General features: G+C 49.0%; 1 protein-coding gene across 1 annotated transcript in view; it reads right to left on the bottom strand.

Moving 5' to 3' along the window:
* Nucleotides 1-19,430, bottom strand: part of CELSR1 (cadherin EGF LAG seven-pass G-type receptor 1) — a gene marked incomplete at both ends in the record, with an annotated part of 158,969 nt that extends 139,539 nt beyond the window's left edge. Inside the window, one exon of the mRNA XM_084306525.1 lies at nt 16,241-19,430. Coding sequence (XP_084162651.1) covers nt 16,241-19,430 — 3,190 coding nt within the window. The remainder of the gene's footprint in view (nt 1-16,240) is intronic.
* Nucleotides 19,431-20,927: the final 1,497 nt, after the last annotated feature.

Below are 20,927 nucleotides of genomic sequence, written 5' to 3'. Positions count from 1 at the left end.
GATAGCAAATAAGAAACCTGTCCTGCAATGCACAGGAATGTGATAGTTACCTACTGCTCCCCTACAGCTGCAAAGAGTCCTTGAAATATTAACAGGGTTATCAGCATGCACTTATCAGTTACAGTAGTGCCTAGATAACTCAGAGGACCGAGCCAGAGCACATAACACATCCACTTTCTCAATGCAAAATCCTTATTATCATGAAATTTACCTTTTTAAGCCAGCATTTGTTAAAACTCTTATTAACAAAACCAGAAAGGCAGCAACCTACGGGGAATGAAGAACTAAATTAATTCAGCTGTTTGTTTCTGCATTCATTTGTAACAATATTTTCTTGGACTCTGGGTGTTTCCAAGATACGTGCTTTTAAACATGCTCACCAATTCTCCTGTGGTTTTGCAGTTAGCAATACAGGTGCATTTCACACCACAAAACCCGTGGTAGGTTCAAGCTGTAGGCAGAGCTTTGTGCAGATGAAACCCGGGAGTTTTGTACCCACAGAAGAGCTGTGAGTGCAGACACACTCACCTACATGGGCTAGGTGCTAACCACTGTGCAAAGAGCACTGGAAGAAACTCTCCCCAAGTCCAAGTCAATGTGTCCATAAGCCAAAAGGACTTTCTAGAGACTTTCTTCCTTCCAGAAGAGACAAAAACCCAAACGTGGCCAAACATACATAATCTCCTCTAATAAGAAGTAGCAGAGAACCCACCAAGCTGAGGGCAAAACCTAAGCCCACCTAGTTGCTGCCTCCTCCGTCACGCCAGCCCTGGCAGCCATCCAACCATGTGCTGAACTCTTCTGGCACAAAGGAATAAAAATCTGATTTAAAAAAAAAAAAAAAAGGAAAAAAAAAAATGGTTTTTAGACATTGGTTGTGCATGCATGGCAGCCAGCCCTTAGATTATCTTAGTCCCATCTCTTGCACTGCACTAGTACTCATCTGATACTTCTTCAAACTGTTTCTTTCCACTGTCAGAGGGTTTTTTGGTTAGTTGGTTGGTTCATTTTAATTAGTACTTTGTTTTTTTATCAACTTTCACCCCCTTTTGCCACTGTGCTACTGCCTCTGATACTCCCTTGACACACCAAGATATTTCTTCTTGCTAAGTCAGAAGTCTGGCTTCTTTTCTTTTTCTTCTTCTTCTTCTTTTTTTTTTTTTTCTTTTTTCATTTTTTCTTTCTTTCCTTTTTCTCCTTTTTTTTTTTTTTTTCTAATGGTGGACTGCCTTTTCAGCAACGTGGTGCGTGGCAACAGCTCAGCACAAGGTCACACAGGTACTGGGAAGGGTAGGACTGCCGCAGCCAGAAGCAAGATTCGCTCAGATTTGCTGCAACTTGCAGCCTGTGACATTTGTGAGCAACTTCCAGACCCATTAATTTACCTGCTGAACCACACTGCCTTGTGGATTCTTTATCTTCTTTTGATACCAAGTTTAGGAAAAGACAGCAATGCTGCTATCAACAGACAACAGCTCACACAAGCTAAGGCAGTTCAAAGGGCTAATGCATTTGCAATTTGTTAATGTGCGTGTTTAATTTCTGCAGCAAAAAGAGAATGGGAAGGAATTTTCCCATCAACGAGTTCAATTTGCTATTCAAGGAAGCTTCTCAAGGAAGTGTGTTCTATATACATAATATTAATCATCAACTATCAAGCGTTCCTTAATTTATCAAGCTTCATCTTAATCCCAGCTACGTTTCTTTGGATCCCTTCACAGAGAGGTTGCTCCACAAATCTGCTTCCCTAAAGGTTTCAAACTGCCTACTAACATCCCACCTAAATTTACTCAGAGTTTTTCTTTACTCAGACTTTTTCTTTACTTTAAACTCCCATGCTCTTAGCTTTACTTTCCATAAGTAATTCAGAGAGGTAGGCAGAGCAATCAGAGTCTTCCTTGGCTTTTATTCTGCAAAACGAAAGACACAATCTTCTGTCATGAACTGTACCTCCAGTGAAACCAAATCTCTCTTCCCCAACTTGTCCTCTTCACAGCATACATTAACTTTTCTAGAATGGGAACTAGCAGAACAGTACAGACATGAGACATCAGCGATGCCTGGTACGACAGCATGTACTACTTCACTTGCTTTAATAAAACCAGTCCATGTAACAAACCCCTGAAGCTGAAGACCCACGAATGCAGGTGTCCTGTTATTTCCTTCTTCCTCAACCAACTCAGACACATAGACAGGGGTTGAACAAGAAGAGTAAGTTACCTAACCAGTGTAATTTCAGAAAACTGAATAATTTTCCATGCCAGTATTGGATAATCCCTGATTATTCTCCCTTTCCTCATTTTGAATGCACAGCATGAAAAGAAAGATCGCGATTCCCTCAGCATTTTCAATATGCAGTGGCTCAGAAGCAGGGCTAAGAGGCTCATTCAGCCCAACCACGAGGGACCACCAGCAGTCCATCCCACAGGTCGCTTCTAGGGAGATGTTTGCCAAATGGTAATCTTGTTCTTTTCCACATTCTCCTAGTCTTAAAATTAAAGGAGTGCATGTGCCCACAGTGCAGACCTTTGCTGGTGGAGCCACATCTCTGTCTGGGAGATGGTCTCCGTGTTCCTGGTGGGACCATGGCTTCAGAGGAGGGTGATGTATCTGGCAGGGATTAATCCTAAGGAAGAAACACTTAGAATACTACTTAATTAGGAGGAGGGCTATGTCTCCAAAGACAGAGCATATCATACCCACATAGCAATGTATTACTTTTTAAAAAACGTTAGCATTGCCTCTACATAAGTGGCAACACACTGAGATGCAAAAGGTGCTGAAATGCCATCACACAGAGGCTAATATGTTCCAAGAGATTTCACGACTCATAAATTATCGAAGAGAAAATTAAATGCTATGAAATCCCTCTGAACAGAAATGAAAAATGAATTAAGGCATCTAACAAGGAACAGAAGCAGTGGCAATTTGTTAGTGTGGGATTATTAACTATTGTGCTTTCTAAAATTGAAACAGCACCCTGAAGCTCTAATGGACTGGCGTCTCACTCGAGCAGCAACAGCTCCTGGCTGCAAACTGGTGCCCCTCTGCCTCTCCCACCGCTCCCTGAGGATGGAGTGAGTGCCACATGGCAAAAACTCCTGCATCCCATGACTGACCCTAGAGGCATCAGGAAGAAGGCACAGGCTGCCCAGAGAAGCTGTGGATGCCCCATCCCTGGAGATGTTCAAGGCCAGGCTGGATGTGGCTTTGGGCACCCTGGTCTGGTGGGAGATATCCCTGCCCTGGCAGGGGCTTAGAATTGGGTCATCCTTAATGACCTTTCCAACCCAAACCATGCTGTGATTCCACAACCCAGCCAGCTTGCTGCTGACTGCCAGAAGTGGGAAGTGTGGAAGGATCATGCTTGTTAAAACCAAGTCAGAGCCTTACTTTCAGTAATCACTGCACAGTAAAATGGAAAAGTACTGCAGAGAGGAAAAAGCACTGGAAAGGTGAGTAAGGACATGTGGCCCTAAAATCATCAGGCTGAGCTCTCTGCTGAATAAACGGAGGGAAGCAGTGACCTCGACAGAGTCCTACCTGGTGAATGAGAAAAGAATATGCCTTCCCAGGTATTGGGCAACATCATGTAACAGGAGTAATGTGGCACAAAAACCAACACTAGGTATTTCACAACTGCAGAAATCTCAGGCTGATTTCTTTGAAATTCAGTTTCATCACCTGAATAAAATTTAATTAGTCTTTTCTTATCATTAGCCATGTATATAACTTCTTTGAAATACCTTAAAATATACAATATGCCAACCTTATGCAGTGCTAACCCAGCAAAATGTCATCCTACATGATCAGTTTGGGATGTACAGAGCATGAGTTAAGTTGTTTACCTCAAGGGACAGTTTTCAATCTGAGTAGCACCAGCAACCAGGCCTGGGGGAAAGCTTTCCAATCAGCCAAAGTCATCACTTTACTTTCCCTTTAGGCCTTGAAAGAGCAACAGGATCCTGTGACAGCTCAAGGGTGATCAAGAAGACAACAGCAGAAAGGAGGGAGTAACCAGCACCACTTCCAAGCAGGCAAAACTGCTTCTTCTGGAGGATTTCCCGCAGAAAACAAAGGTATTGATGCTAGACTGCCACCCATACTCTGAAGAATTTGGATAATTTTATCTAATCATCTCAGCACCTCATTTCAGAGCAGCCTGATGCATGTTCCCGCGCCAGGGAATGAATCAGCCATCTCGGCTTAAGAAATTCCCGACGATCTGGCAAAGGGACGTATTTTAAAAGCAACTGTAGAAAAGTTTGTAAAATTCACTCATCTAAAACAAGCTCACTGCATGCAATACAAAAAAAAAGTCCTCATTTCTCATTCCTCACCTGAGTTTATTGCTATTAATTGGTCATATCTATCAATGCTGCTGGTAGTAAATAGCAATTTCATAGTCTAAAGCCTTTTAAAGCTGAATGAAGTCCCAGGCACTGCTGTTAGCTGAGCTGTAAGGGAGACGAAGCATGAAGGCATCAGCTGCATGTGGCAGCAAAACCTCGATGGTACCACCACCACTTTATAGGTAATGTTAGTATTGTTAAGTATTAATCAAATTTAAAAGCTAACAATGTAAGGTAGCCTTGCATGTAGAAGCTGTAAGTTACCCTATCTTACCTAACTTTGCAAAAACACACAGAAATTTGCCCACATCACTTCAACTCTTAACAAATCCTTTTCCAAGGAGCCTGCAAAGCCCACCAGAATGAACCAGCAGGTTTGATGATCTCAAGAACTGGAGTTAAAATGGGATTTAAGCTCACAGGCAATTATCTGCCAGATGGGGAGCTCATCATGTAGAGCACACACTGCTAAATTATCCTGTGTCAATACAGGGAGGCCAGCATCAGAAATACACCCCATGGGAAGGGAAAATAAACCAAGGGGTTAGCTCGACCAAGACATCGCTGCCAGGAGATCTTTACTGCATGTGTCATGACAATGTCGGCTAGCTGTAGCGTCAGTGAGCACATTGCGGGAACAGCCACAGGATCCCAGCAACAAGCAGGAACACGTTGGTAATTACCAGCAAGTCTATCATCACAGCAAACTGCAGTGAGAAAGAGAATTAAACGGTAGGTGAGGATGCCTCCAACTCTGGATGTTTAGCAGTGTTATTTAAGTCTGATCACACGAACCCTTCTGTAACTGGCCCTTTCATTAGTCAACGTGGGGGCTTCTCCACATAAAAGCAAGCCAGAGGAAGCGTTTTTTAAAGTACATCTACAAATAGTGGAAGCCAGAAAGCAAGCAAATCAGCCCTGATCGATAGGAGAGCACTCCCTGCAGAGCCCTGGGGTTCCTGTTTCTGCCACCTTTGAGTTCCCAGGTGGGAAGATCCAAGTCCCTGGCTACAGCCAGCGCTGACCTAGTCCTGATATGGCCTGAACATCTCATGCTCCAGCATTTATGGCAGCTAAAACAGACCCCAGCAGCTTCAGGTCAGGGCCAGGCTGCCTACACTGGGGCTCTGCTGAAGCGGAGGTGCCCAGACACAGGCCGTGAGCCAGGAAGCCTCGCCGGCGCGCGGCAAGTGTCAGCATGAGCCCAGAGCTTATGGCACTAACCCAAGAGATGGGAAATGTGAGGCCCACAGCTGCTTCTCTATCTTATTCGGTTCCTCTTTAATGCACAGCACAGTAAGAGCTCTGAGATCAAGGCCTGGAGCCCGGCCCATCTGTGCCCTCGCTAAGTGTCCCGATCGCTGTGCTGAGTGAAGAGCCCGGGCTGCAGCGGGATGGTATTTCAAGTGCTCCCACTTTATAGGACACTTGACTGCCTAAATCAGGATACTGCTCCAGAGAGTGGACACCTAGCAGTGAGGCACCGTGGCATGTAATAGCTAGATATGTAAGTTTTCTCCTGGATCTGAGCTGTGAAAGGTGCCAAGCGCCTCTTCCCAGCCGCGCTGAGAGAAGTTCGGCCACGCAGCCACGCCTGGTGCTGTCTGCAGGCTGGCAGTCACACGCTGCCAGAACAAACAATGCTCTGGTTAATGTGTGACAACTTTTACAGGATTTCAACTAAATTCAGACAGCTATATAGAAACAGACAATACAGCTGGGGTGTTAAAAGGCCCGCTTTGGAATGACACCCAGCAGGATGAAAGCTGGAAGCACGTGAGTAATGAGGGGCTGGGTCTCATGGAAAACACAAAAGTGCCATGACATGAATTCAATCAAATACACTCAATGACTGGCTAATATCAGTTTTGAATAAGGTCAAGGACTGTGACCTGGAGCTCACACTGACGAGGCCACAGCTGGGGTGCTGTGCCCAGTCCTGGGCAAGTACAGACAGTACAGGACAGACGTGTATACAGGTGAGAGTCCAGCAAAGAGACATGATGAAGGGACTGAAGTACCTCTCCTATGAGGAGAGGCTGAGAGAGCTGGGACTTTTCAGTCTAGAGAAGAGGAGGGTATCTCATCAATGTAAATAAATGCCTGAAGACGCAAAAGAAGATGCAAAGAGGACAGGGCCAGGCTCTCTTCAGAGCACAGCTTGGGAGACAGGAGGTGCTGCCTGAACACCAGGAGTACTTCTGTGCTGTGTGGGTGACAGAGCACTGGCACAGGTGGCCCAGCAAGGCTGTGTATGTGCTTCCTTGGAGACCTTCAGAAGCTGCCTGGACATGGTCCTGGGCAGCCTGCTCTGGGTGTCCCTGCTTGGGCAGGGCTTGGAGCAGCTGGCTCCAGAGGGCCCTGCCAGCCTCAGCCTTTCTGTGATTCTGCCCCGAAAGAAAAGAGTGAACCCAACAAACCAAGCAACTTTTTGAACCCACGGTACATGCTTCAGTGGCCCAGCAGCTACTGAGAATCACCTTGACTATATTTGCTCCTTTACCAACATTCATTCTTCTGAAGACTTCTAAACCTAACTGTCCCTTGGGATTTAGCAGCAAAGACAGACTACTAGATGCTGGTCAACATGCCTGTGAAACTAAATTTGATGACATAGTCAGGGTCCAGATGGTTTTGCTTCTCCCTGAAACTGGATATAAACTGCAGACTCCACACTAGGAAAGAGATGCAGTGTTGACAAAGGTTGTTAACAATGGCCTTTCCTTCTCTCTCCCTCAAAAAGTGTTGAAATATTTTGACCAGATGTGTCATTTCCAAAAGTGCTAGAGATCTGATGGAATGTAGCATCCATCACACATTTGGCAATGGTGTTGAAAACAGATTACTTTTCTTTGTATTTGATAAGCATAACGTGTCTATGTTTATTATGTGGTCCCCTGAGGATGTATTACAGGTTTACCATTTCATTTATTTGCTTTTTCTGTACTTGGCAAGTGTAAATAGTAGAATAAATACGAAGGCAGTTACAGCTTAGCAGCATTAATGGCTTGTTGAAACAAAGTCCCAAAGTCTTCCTTTCTCTACAGCAAATCCTACTTTTCTGTCCAATTGCTTTTTTTTTTTTTTTTTTCCAAGTGCAAAGATCGCCTTTCTGAAGTATTACAGAGTTTTAGTTCTTTGTTGAATGCCAAATTCCCATAAAAGCATATTTTTCCTCTTCGTACACTTGAACACCTGAAAACATTTAAAGTATATCCTAACATTACTCATGGTGAAACATTTTCCTGCTTGCAAGTTATAGCCTCCCCCCATTCTTTCTATCTAGTCTGCTAAGCCTGTAAATACGGGTAGTTTGCTGTAACAGAAATAAGTACAGTCATCACTACAAAAGAAAACTAACCCTTCCTTCCTGGCACGTACAGTCAGGGTGGGTTCACCCTGCTGGGCTTTGGCCAAATAACAACAAGGCAATTAGCCCAAGTCACTCACCTGTGTTCCCTCTTTAATCAGGGGGGTGAGGTGAGCACCTCCAGCCCACAGCCCTCCTGCCTAGCGACTAATCGTGGGTGGGACCTACATGTTTTACCTTATTTCTCTCGGGGGTGGTGCCACGTGACATAAATCTGACCATCAGAAACAAACCGTGCCTTTGATTATGCTATTTCAGTCCAACAAAATCAACAAGTTGCAATGAAATCTAAACCTAAGGCTATGCATCCATGCCTTATAAACAATTGTGCGAGACTAATCCTCACCAAACAAACAAGAAATCGCTGAATGATGGATTTCAAAATTTTCCATGAAGATTACATCCTGCCCCTGTTTGGAAACTTGTGTTACATCTATAAATAGTTCTGTGTTTTTCAACACTGGAAAAAGAGCTGCACTGGGGGAAAAAGCAGTAAAACTGTCACTTGTCACAGGAACGCAAAGTGGCAAAACTGAATTTAATCAGGTCTTAGACATTCTTTCTTTCAAGTGGACAACTACTGTGAACAAGGCTTTGAAGAACTGAGCCCCTTGTCAACTTGTTCTGTACTATGCTTTAAGCAATCTTTTGGCAAAATGGTCTTTAAGAAAGGAGCAGAAAACAAAAAAGCCAATTACTCCTAAAGGACAGAATTGGCATAATTGTTTCTTAAATGTCAAAGTAGATGTCAGAGTAGTTTGAGTACTATTTTGCCTAAAAACATTACCATTCCCCTAGAAACTGGGACAGAATCATTATAACATGAACAATTGCCAAAAAGGCTCATAAGATCTGATCTGAGTATCTTCGGCTCTTTTAACCCTTCTACATTTCCTAGTGGCTCTCCATTGATATTTTTGGAAGTACAAGTCTATATGCCAAAGGAAGCCAAGAGAGTTGCCCAAATCCTGTAAGTTAGGCAATACCGACTTAAGCACAGAAATTGCATTATCTCAAGCACTCAAATGAAGCAAGTCTGACCCCACCAACTGGCTCTCAAAATCCTGAGGGCTTTTCGAAGTGAAGGAGACGGGATGGAGAGTGTATAGATCGCGTGTTATGACTGACATTTGATCCTCCCCTGTCTCATCTTCTATGCATGAGCGTCACAGCTAGAGTTGCCTCTTAAATATTGAACAGGTATTTGTAGCACGTAGGTTTAGAAGAGGTCTCTGCTTCACATTTGCTCGTTTCCTGTCCAGAAAATGAAATCCAATGGGGGGTCCAATGAAATTGCCTTGCTTGTACCGAGGCCCTGCTATAGTGCAGTCACTGCGGTCTATACCCCAAATAACCAGATGCACGTGAGCTCAGATATACCTATGTATGCAGCAGATACACATCTGGCTGCACTGTAAACACAGCATGGGTGCTGCGTGCTTTCCTACCCAGAAGGGCAGTGAGTGTCCTACCTACCCTCTCTAAAGCCCAGCATTGCATTTCTCAGTCATGGCTTGTCTGACGCGTCACTGTGAATGGAGGTGTCTGAGAAAATCCATTCAGCTCAAAGATGGGAGTTTTAAGATATTGGGAATATGTGCTGCAGGAAAACAGACCACTCAATGAGCAAGTGTAAAATTATACACTTTATCAGCAGCCAGCTACTTCCTCGGGTTAGGATGTTGGAGATAATAAAGTATAAAATGCCACTGCTTCACATCACCTGCTTTCCTCATGACTACTTCTACTGCATGCTTGCTATCATCCTAACATCCAAACCTAGAAAACCGTTCCTTTATTCTAAACAAAAGGTTCTTTTGTCATTACCCTTTACTACAATTCAATATTTATTCTGTATGGGACCCTTGGCAGTCGGCTCCACAACCTCTGCCTAAAACAATTCTGAACCACAGAGAAACGTGGGACCAGAACAGAACACATAGGGAATACTCCCAATCCCCAGGTGTAAATCACTTGAAGAAAAAGCATTTCATTAACTTCTCAGAAGGAAGAAAATCACAAGTGAATACAGCAAGGAAACCAATTCATGAACAAACCCTGAAGCTTAAAAAGCAATCCAGAAATAATAATAATAATAAAATTACAAATCCAATTTAAAATGGTTATTATCACTATCTCCTCATTTGCAAATAACTTGAAAATAGGGGAAAATAAGTTTTCCAGGTAGTATTTCTCTAATTTTCATTGGGGTCTCCTCAACATACGGCCAGGTTTAGGCTAAGTTGCCTGTCCCCAGCAGCTGTCCCTGGCACCCCTGCATCTCCATCAACCAGTTTCCCATCTGTAGAAAAGACATGTGTTATCCTACTTTATATACACATTTTTTTCTGTGTCAATTTTCAGGGACAGCAGCAATGCTGCTACATGTCAAATTCTGAGTTTGGTCCACAGACACAGGTGTTTTCTGGTTTGGGTACAGCAGTTTCCAAAGGAGGAGATAAGTGATGTGTTTTCATTGATTTTTTGTTGTGTTTTTCTCTTCAGGAACTGATTGCAACCCCTGGTATTTACAGTTCGAAGTTTCACTGTGTGGCATGAGGTTAAGAAGTGCCATCTGTATGTGCTTCAACCACTGAGATACACCAAGGTAGAAACATCTTTTTAAACACTGTGTAACCAAAAAATGGGTGTGTAGAGCACACACAAACAGGGAGAAACAAACATTTTTAGAGAGAGCTACTTTTATAGTAGCTTTTTAGCTAGTTTTATAGTAGCTTTTTCTGAAAGAAGCTGATGGACAAAACTGTCTGAGGTAAAACATCTCATTTACTTCCCAAGGTATGGTGTGGTAAACATTTCTTTTTTATAACTGGAGATCACTATTTTAGCAAAGAAATTGCTTATTTACTTTAGCTGCAGATAACTTGCTATTTATTTACATGCAGAAAACACCTTTTATCTCAGTAAAAAGTTTATTTTCTCAGTCAGACTTCTATTAAATATTTTTGCACCCGTAGCCATAGACGCTTTCCTGTCTCTGGAAACAAAAATACACCACTCCTATGAAATCCAGGAACGAGGTGGAAGGAAACACATACGAAAGCAACGAGGCAGCAGCAGCAGCAGCTTTTTATCAGCTGGACCAGATCATACAGGGGAGGAGGGCAAGTCTCCCACCCGTGACTTCTTTTACATGGGGGCAAGGAAGGCCTCAGGTAGCTGCAGCAGCCTGGTAGCTCCCCGACTTTAAAAGGATGGTCTTTATTTTGGATTCACTTTTTTAGGAACACAAACGTAAGTGTTCAAAAGCACTGTGTAAAGGCTGATAGCCATTATTTCCCATTTTATACACAAAGCAATGACCATGGGCAGCAAACACACAGCCCAGGGTATCGCGGCCTGCTGCTTTCGCAGTGAGGCCTCTTGTTGCTTCCTCCCTGGCCTTTGCAGGCCCCTGGCTGCCCTTTTTCCTTCCCTTGCCCTCATGCTGGATGCACACATGCAATGCAAGCACAGGCAGGGCTGCACAAGCTCCCCAGGAACAGCCAAGTGCAAAATCCCTGTTCTGTCAGGAAATGTGCTCTGTAGGAAAGCCGCACCTCCGCTAACCGAGGGGAAGGTGCAGGGAGAAGCAGGAAGGGAGCATTCTCTCATTTCTATAATCCCGTAATTGTATAACCCGCAGGGTTTGCATCAAAGCTGTGTTTTAGGTGACATGAATTTACTTCCTTGGTGGATAGGGGAGGCCACAGAGGGTAGTTTGGGTGCCAATCCCTCCTCGATGATACCTAAAAGCGGTCTGGCTCCTCTGCATCCTGGCAGCATCTACCTGCTGACCACCAGAAGCATCTAATGTAGCAGAAGTGCATCAGAGCTGCTTTCTCTGCCCATCTGCACCCCAAAAACAGCCTCAGCAACCCCGTATACCCTCATCTAGAGGTGCTGGAGGCACAGCCTCCCTGAACATGGAGACAGGAGATCAGCACGCAGCTTGATGCTCCCAGCCCATATCCAGCGGCAGGGGCATTTTGGGGAGTGGGGCAGGGGAGTGCCAGCTCACACACACAAATAACCCCCCATGCCACATATCTCAGGCACAACCACGGTCTTGAGTTTGTCCCAAGGGTTAAACCCAAGTGTTATGTCTCCTGTTACATTTGTATGGGGAAGGCACAGAGCTGGAGATCCAGGAGCATTAGCATAATGGCTTTTAAATTACAATAATAATGAAGATCCTTTACCAGCACAGGAGTTAAAAATAACAGAAGTTTATCGCACCAGGCAGGAGCTCTATCTTGATTTGTATTTGCTGATAGTCAATAATGTCACTGAATGCCAGTGGAGATTTAAAGTCAAAGAAATGTAAAGGCAATAGTTTAGCTTGCATGGCCCCCCAAATGCTTGGGTATCTACCCCATGCTAGGGAAACCAGCCCATGTGAAAGCACAGAACTGAAGATCACTGCCTTCCAAAAATTACATGTTTATGACATTATTTTACATTTCTCTGGAGCATCCCAAAGCTCTAGCATACACTCAGGTTGACTTGTGCCTGCTCTGTTCCTCGAGGAGGGTGCACACACTTCTATTACGGTGCCTGGGTGAACTGTCACTAATGATGAGCAGGGCTGCTTGTGGCAGTAGCCACAGGTGCAGGCAGAGTGTGCAATGTGACACCCAAGCAAACTCGTGCAGCATCTGTGCACAGCTGAGGCCAGCACCAAGCTGCACAAGCAGGGACCACAGCACAACACAGGCCAACATCGTGAGACTGAAGCAACATTCAACCAAAGAAGAAAAAGAAGCAACATTCAACCAAAGGAAACAGAATCAATTTGGCATTACTGTAAGCATCACTGTGGAATAAAAGTAACCTTTTCTAACAATCCTGTCAATTCAAGTTAGATATTTATTAATAACACTAAAAAGTCACAGACTGACCTATGCATACCAGAACCCCAGAGTAAAATTCTGCCCCCCCGGAAGGCAAGGGCAGGATTTCAGCAGGGTCCAAGTAGTTAACAGAAACCTAATGATGCTATGTGCAGGCATGGCAATATGAGGCCAAGCTCTGCCTTCCTGCAGGAAAGCCTGGAAGGTATGAGGGAAACAGGAGAATGTGTCCTTCTAAGTGACCCCAAGCCTGCGCTGCGAGTACCAGCTCCCAGGGCAAAGGGTAGCTAAAAGGAGGGGGCTCTGAGGGATACATTACTAACCCTGTTCACCCCTCGCCAGGTGAAAGAAAAATCCACTGGGTGGAAAAGACCTTTTTTTTTCCTCCTTATTTATTTATTTATTTATTTATTTATTTATTTATTTATATTTTTCTTTCTTTCCCCAGCAGTACCTGGGGGCTGTGTGAAAGGCTGGTGAGCGTAGGTGCCCACGCAAGGCGGCAGCAGCAGCCAGGAGCGGAGGTGGGCAGCGGGAGGCAGCTGGTGCAGGATGCTTGGGGCCAGTGTGGGATTTCCCTCGGGAGCTGCCATAGCCTGGCCCTGTGCACTCAACCCGGAGACAGAGCTGGGGCACTCGGGGCATGCCTGGAGTGCATCTGGATGAGCTTCATCCCAAAGCGGGCTGGTCCGCTCACTGCACGCGACAGGCACAGAAACCAGAGAGACTCGCTTCAAAAGAGCCTGACTTCAAAAGCTCCCGCTCGGGATCCAGCATGCAAATACCCACACGCCCACGGGAGCCCCACCATCCACATTCCTCCTTCCTCTCCTCGGCTCTCCTCCTGACGGGCTGTGGGGGCACGGCCTTGCAGGACTCACGGCCCCAGCGTGGGTCTACACATGTAGGGCCTACACACTTAGGGCCTTCACACGTAGGGCCTGCCAAGGGCAGCCCACGGCCCCACGCAGTGCTGAAGGTGTTTACTTTAGGTGAAGTTTTAAAAACTGCCACTCTCAAGTTTTTTTTAGATGAATTCTCTCAGTTTTCTTGTTTTTTTTTTTTTTTTTTTTTTTTTGTGTTTGTTTGTTTGTTTTTTTTTGTTTGTTTTTTTGGTTTTTTTTTGTGACTTTTCAAGTTTTGTTTATATGCATGAGGACAAAATTACCATTCCTACTCAAACAATTCCCAAATCAAACCCAAGGATACTGGGCTTAGCTACATATCAAAGCCTCACAGTGATTGAATTGGATGGCATGGCTCCTCACCAGCCTCACGCACACTCACATGCCTCAGCAGCACAACGCAGCTCTAGGTGGAAACCAGATTTTTACAGCAGCACTGTCACTTCCGACTCGTATATAGATCAAATTCCCCAAGTTCATAAAGAGCGCAAATTCCTCCCTGACCTGCACAGCAGCTGCGTGCAGGGCAGGACTTTGTGTTTGTCTGGGTTGAGAGGTTAATGGCTACTGCATAGACACGTTTTTCAGTTAACTTGCAGGTCATTTTAGCAGATGATTTGCAGGTATTTTGCAATGCTTATAGATAACCAGGTGGAGCTCTGTCTGAGCTTTTTTTTTTTTTTTTTTTTTTTTTCTTCTTTTTTTCTTTTTTTTTTTTTTTTTGACTGTATCAGATAAACCAGAGAAAGCAAGCAGGTGAAAGTTTCCTGGATACAATCACAAACTGCAAGACTCCGCCCTTCTAGTTTCCAAACAGCCAGCTTCTCGAAACAAATACCACAGGGAGCTCAGTGCTTGTCGGAATTACTACAGACTCCTACTCATGAAAAGCCTTATTTCAGTTATCTCAGAACATGCAGCAGACAGACAGATCAACATCGCAGAAGAGCTGCAAAGTTCAGACCTTCACCCAACATGAGAACGATGCAAAGCTCCAAGCATTATAAAACCAGAGGTCTCCAGTCCTTCATGTCCCTACCTGAGACTTCATGCACCTAAACTGCAGTCAGACTGTTCCTATAATCTATTTTTCTGTCCTGAATACTCTCTTCAGTCTAGCAAAATGACTTCTCCAAGCTCCTTGCTCCAAGTCAAGTTCTTATCTTCTGCTATTAGCTCAAGAGCTACTGGTTTGGGCAGACAATGACCACGCAGCCACCTGAGCATTAATCCAAATGTTTTTTTAAGGCCACAAGCCAGTTGCTTGTTTTTTCTGCAAGTCCTCACAGGACACAAAAACGGCATTTATGAGCTAACTTACCACCTCAGCTGCCCCCCAGCATTTTGTAAGAAATAGGAGTCGCTTGTCAGGTGACGCACCCCCACAAATTCAATCAGTGCAGTTAATATCACTTTCATTTTCCTGAAGCAAAAAGGAACACAAGCCTGCAAACACAACAGAGAGCACGGCTCTGTCCCCTGAGGCCCCGCCGCACTTAATGACTACTTACAGTAACAAGCACTGCCAGGATTACGCCACAGTTTGGTATTTTTTTAATACAATCCTCCAAAAAAGAAGCATCTCCCAAAGTGTCGTTCTATGTGCCTAGTACTTGCAGCTATTTTATGCAAAAACGAGTACAAATATTAGCTTTAGGGTTGCACGGGGAGGCAGCGAGGAATGTATCTGGTTATAACGTTTGAAAGTCAACAGAAGTATGGGATCAGGTCCACTGTAAACTTTATAGAGTGGCACCTGCAGAGGAAATTACTCATAGCATGATTGATGCCACAATTAGAGGCATAAAAAGTAATTCCATGATAAACAAGCGACAGAGCAGAAAAAGAATATCCTAAGAGCGTATGCGTGCTTGCATAAAAGCACATATTGAACAGTCTACCTAACAGAAGAACCAGTTTTCACTGACACACACAAGTTCTCTGAGGCAGAAAATCACACAATACTCATCCCTCTTCGCCCCCACAACACTGGGATCTCTCAGTGCTGATTTTGGTGCTGTTGGGCCATTATCTGCCCTTCGCTCCGAGGCAGCAATCCCGGAGCAATGAGCCAAGTTACACAACTATTTCACAGCCTCATAGCTTCAAGAGTCACCGTGTCCCACAGCGGCACGGGCCAGCAGCACTCTGCTGGTCAAACCAGCACGGCCCCACTGGCCTCACATCTACCCAGGCCATGCCAACAGAGACCTGAGCCAAAACCTAAGGACTGACCAGCCAAACCAGTGTGCAGATGAGAATATCAACTGAGCTATGTCTTGTTAAAAAAGCATAGATACAAAATCTCACCCTTTTTTTAAAAACAAAAGAGAATAGAAGGGTGACAGGAGCTGGCTCTCCAAAGCCATCACATCTTACCAATCATAGGCTTAACCCCGAGCACTACAGATACGTGCGCATTCTCTGCATCTTTACAAGTTAAGTTAGTTACTCCCTTTATGCAACCACATCAGAAAAGCTTTAGCCAAAGTACCACCTAAACCGAGGGAATATATACCCCCCCCACATGTATTATTTACCCTCGTGATCCACATTTACCAAACAACTTCAATGCACCACTTCAATGCACAGCACATGGGCTCGACCCATTTTTGTGGTTCCTCTCCAAGAACTTCACAGATAAATTGCTGCCTCAGGAAACTGAAAGCCGCACGTTAAACTGCAAGGAGTTTATTTCTGCCCATGCCCCCACGCTGGTCCAACAATCAGACACTTTATGAACCTCGAACGCTTGCTTACCTGAGACCGACACTTTCATGAGGGCTTCCAGGGGCCTGTTGTTGTCCAGATCTCGACTGAGCTTGAGTTCCCCAGTGGCAGAGTCCAAAAGGAGCAAGTTTAATTCGTTGCCTTGCACAAAGGTGTAGGCCAGGCTGTCAGACACATCGGGATCATGAGCAGGGATCTTGCCAATCACGCCAGAGGGGAAGCTGTTGGACTTGTTGGTCACGTAGTTGTTGAAGAGGATCTGGAAGTCCTGCAGCACCGGCGGGTTATCGTTCTGATCCAGGAGGCGGATGTGCACGGTTGCCCGGCTCACAAGAGGGGCCGAGGTGGCCTGCACAACAATCACGTACTCTGTCCGGCTCTCGTAATCCAGGTCCATCAGGGCCGTGAGGTCTCCATTCAGCAAGTCTAGCTGGAAGACCTCGGGGATGTTGCCCTCTACTATCTGGTACATGATCTGTGCATTGGTCCCCTCATCGGGGTCAGCTGCACTGATTCGTGCCACAATAGAGCCCACGGGGCTGTTTTCCTCCACAAAAATGTCAAATTCATCCTTCTCAAAGACAGGAGGGTTGTCGTTAATGTCCAGCACAGTCACCTGGATATCCACAGAGGCTTTCAGGGGTGGGCTGCCCCTGTCTACAGCAAAGGCCCGCAGGCTGTAGACAGCCACATTCTCGCGGTCCAGCTTGCGTAGTGTGCGTATCACGCCAGAAGTGGGTTCGATGTAGAAGTCTCCATCTCCATCATCACCACCCTGGAACGTGTAGAGGAGACGGCCATTGAGGCCCGAGTCGCGGTCGGTGGCCGAGAGCTGCAGGACGCTGGTGGAGAGAGGCACGTCCTCGAAAACCGAGCCCTGGTAGCGGTCGCGCAGGAAGCGGGGCGCGTTGTCATTAGCATCCAGGATGAGGATCTCGACGTAGGTGGTGTCCGATTTCTGGGGGATGCCGTTGTCGTGGGCTGTAATGGCCAACGTGTAGGAGGCTTGGTCCTCGTAGTCCAGCTCCATCAGGGTGGTGATGGTGCCAGTGTCGGGGTCGATGCGGAACTGGGGGATGTTATCATCCAAAATGTAAGTGATTCTCGCGTTCTCCCCCGTGTCTTCGTCGGTGGCACTGATGGTGACGATCGAGGTGCCAATGGGCTTGTCCTCACTGACACTCACCGTGTAGTGGGAGCTCTGGAAGACCGGGCGGTGCGTGTTGGCATCCGTGACATTGATGAAGACCTGGACGGTGTCAAAGCGAGTGCCGTCAGAGGCAGTGACTGTGAGCACGTACTGCCGTTCCTGCTTGTAATCCAGGGGCAAGGCCAGCGTGATCAGGCCCCCTCCGCTCTGACTGGTGATGGCAAAACGGTTCCTCGTGTTGCCACTGGTGATCTGGTAAGTCACGACACTGTTCACGTCCCTGTCCACTGCCGTCAGGGTCAGGACGCTGCTGCCCACAGCCGCGTCCTCGTTCAGCCTGAGGTGGTACACCTTCTCGGTGAAGGTGGGGTTGTTGTCGTTCACGTCCAGGACGGTGATGGACACGCTGGCCGAGGAGGTCATGACCGGCACGCCGTGGTCCCTGGCCTCCACCCCAAAGTGATAGTTCTCCACAGTTTCTCGGTCCAGCTCTGCGGCCACCGTGATCCACCCCGTGCTGTTGTTGATCTGGAAAGGGAACCCCGAGTCACCCGCCGCAGGGGCACCCCCGGCGGGCGGTGCCATCTCTATGAGTTTGTACTCCAGGCGCGCGTTCTCCCCAGAGTCCGCATCCACGGCCTGGATGTGCAGCACCGAGTAGCCCAGGGGAACGTTCTCCAGCACCGTGGCCTGGAAGGGAGTGCTGACAAAGATGGGGGCGTTGTCGTTCACGTCCACGACCTGCACCGACACCATGCCGCTGGAGTTGATTAAAGGAGGCCTACCCCCATCCTGGGCTTTGATCCGGAGTGTGTACTCCCGAATAGTCTCATAATCCAGAGGGTTGATCAGGTCGATGGCACCGGAGAAGGAGTGGATGTAGAACTGACCTTTGAGGTTGCCGCTCACGATGCTGTAGTGCACCTGGGCATTGCTGCCCCGGTCCCGATCCGTGGCCTGCACCTGCAGTATCTGGCTGTTGACCGGGGCATCCTCTTGCACCTGGACCAGGTAGCGCTTCTCGCTGAACTGGGGGTAGTTGTCGTTCTCGTCCTCGACCGTGATGTGCACCATGGCCGTGGCGCTGCGCGGTCCTGGATCCTTGCCCTGGTCGTTAGCTTCCACCACCAGGTGATACTCAGAGACCTCCTCACGGTCCACCGGAGCTCGGGTCCTCACGACGCCCGAGCGTGGGTCGATCTCGAAGACCCCATCGCCCGCTCCCGGCTCCAGCAGGCGGTACAGCATGTTGGCGTTGGCCGGGGCGTCGCCGTCGGTGGCACGGATGGTCAGCACCTCGTAACCCACCTCCAGGTTCTCCCGGATGCTCTCCCGGTACTCGGGCTGCTCAAACACCGGCTCGTGGTCGTTGGTGTCGCTGACGGTCACCGTCAGGTAGGTGGTGGCCGAGCGGCGGCGCGGGGAGCCGTGATCGGAGGCGGTCACCTTCAGCACGTGGGTGTCCTTCGTCTCCCGGTCGAGGCTGCGGGCGGTGACCACGCTGCCCGTCTGGGCGTCGATGGAGAAGTAATCGTTGGAGCGCTCGTCGAAAAGCGCCTCCATGGAGTACGCCAGCCTGCCCGCTTCCCCTTCATCGGGGTCCTGGGCCCTCAGCACGATGACGGCCGTGCCGGCGGGCTCGTTCTCGGGGATGGACACCTGGTAGCTGGGCAGCTGGAACTGCGGCGGGCTGTTGGGGCTCCTCGCCCGCCGCGCTCCCCGCCGCCCCCAGCTCTCCGCACCGCTCCGGGGTGGCGGGGGGCAGCCTACCGAGACCCCCCCGGCTCCGGGGGGCTCGGGGACCCCCCGCCGCCGGGCTCGCCGCGGGCAGAGCCCCCCACCTCGGGGCTCGGCGGGGCCGGGGGCTCGGCGCAGCGCGGTGCCCGCAGCCCTCAGGTGCCCGGCGGGCGGCAGCGCGGGGGGCTCGGGGGCGCGGCGCCCCGCAGCCCCCGGGGGCAGGTGGAGGAGCGGGGCGGTGCGGGGCGGCCGCAGCTCCCCGCCGCCCGCCGGGGCCAGGGCGCAGAGCAGAGCGGCCCAGGACACGCAGGAGGCGGCGGACAGCCGCGGCATCTCCGGGGCTCAGGAGGCAGAGACGGCGGGCAGGGGGCTGCCGCACAATCCATCCACCCGCCGGGCTGCCCAGCCGCCCTCATCCATCAGCCCCGGCCGCCGCCGCCGCCGCCTCCTCCCGGGCTCCTCGGACGCCCCGTCCCGGTGCCGGTCCCCGTCCCGGTGCCCGTCCCCGTCCCCGGGCGGCGGGTTGGAGAGCTCCAACTTTTCCACCTTCAACTTTGAAGTGAGTTCAAAATGGCTCCTCTCCTCCTCCTCCTCCTCCTCCCGCTGCTGCTCCCGAGAGGGCGATTAGCATAAACCTGCTGCTCGTCTCCTTCTCCAAAAAAAAAAAAAAAAAATTAAATACCGAAGCACTCCCCCCTCTTTCTCCTCCTCCTCGTCTTCCTCCTCCTCCTCCTCCTCCTCCTCCTAGGGCGCAGCGCCCCCTCGGCGGGGCCGCCCCACGGACGGCTCGGTCCCGCGTGGTCCCTGCGGCCACCCCGTCCCCTTCCCGTCCCTGTCCCCGTCCCTGTCCCTTTCCCCGTCCCCGTCCCGTCCCCACAGCTCCGCGGCGGCGCGGGGGCTGCCCGGGGCGGGGATTCCCGACGGCCCCGCCCGGCCCCTCCCGGGTGGGGGCCGGGGGCCGGATCCTGCCCCCGGGGGCTCCCGCCCCGCTCAGCTCTGCGCCGGGCTCCGTGCCCCGGCCGGGCTCGGCACGGCTCGGCTCCGGGGGCAGGAGGAGGGAGAAGGTGCCCAGGGTGGCCGCGGAGCGAGCGGCTGGCTTCCCCGTGCGGCAGCCACCTGTCGCCTCGGGTTTGGCGTTTCAACCGAAATTAAAGGGATTGAAAAATAACGAAACACAAATAAAATATATAGAGAGAAAGAAAAGAAACGTGGGATCGCTTTGCAGAGCGAGGGTAACTCCGGTTCTCCCTCAGCCGGAGCTGCGCTGTGCGCTCCCCGCCTTTCCCGGGGCTGCCGCTTTGCTGGAGAGCAGCAGGTAGGACCCGGAGCCTTCAATAAGGATTTCTTTGGGGCGACTGCAAATAACGCACGAGCTGCAAAGTTAGGCAGTTTGCGAGCAGAAGCAAAGCCAAAGCCCAACGTTTCGCTGTTGCCCCGGTGAGCGCGGTGTCGCTCCTCTCTCTGACTTTCCGACGGGCACTTTCCGTCGCTGTGATTGCACTATCCCCGGTGGGTTTGCAATGTTCCCGTTGGGTTTGCAGCATCCCCGTTGGGTTTGCAGCGTCCCCGTTGGGTTTGCAGCATCCCCGTTGGGTTTGCAGCGTCCCCGTTGGGTTTGCAGCGTCCCCGTTGGGTTTGCAGCGTCCCCGTTGGGTTTGCAGCGTCCCCGTTGGGTTTGCAGTGCTCCCCTGTGGACGCCCGGCCCCATCCCCGCGGCTGCGGCGTCCCCTGCTGGGGGCGGCCAGAAGCGCGCAGGTTGCGCGCCCGCGCTGCCAACCGCAGCAGAGGGAGCAGGGAGCTGGGAGAAAGGAAAAAAAACGGGCCACAAAT

The sequence above is a fragment of the Netta rufina genome, assembly GCF_964035555.1.
Source record: "Netta rufina genome assembly, chromosome: 1".
NCBI lineage: Eukaryota > Metazoa > Chordata > Aves > Anseriformes > Anatidae > Netta > Netta rufina.
The sequence above is the reverse complement of the archived record's forward strand: the minus strand, read 5'-3'. Positions and strand labels throughout refer to the sequence as shown.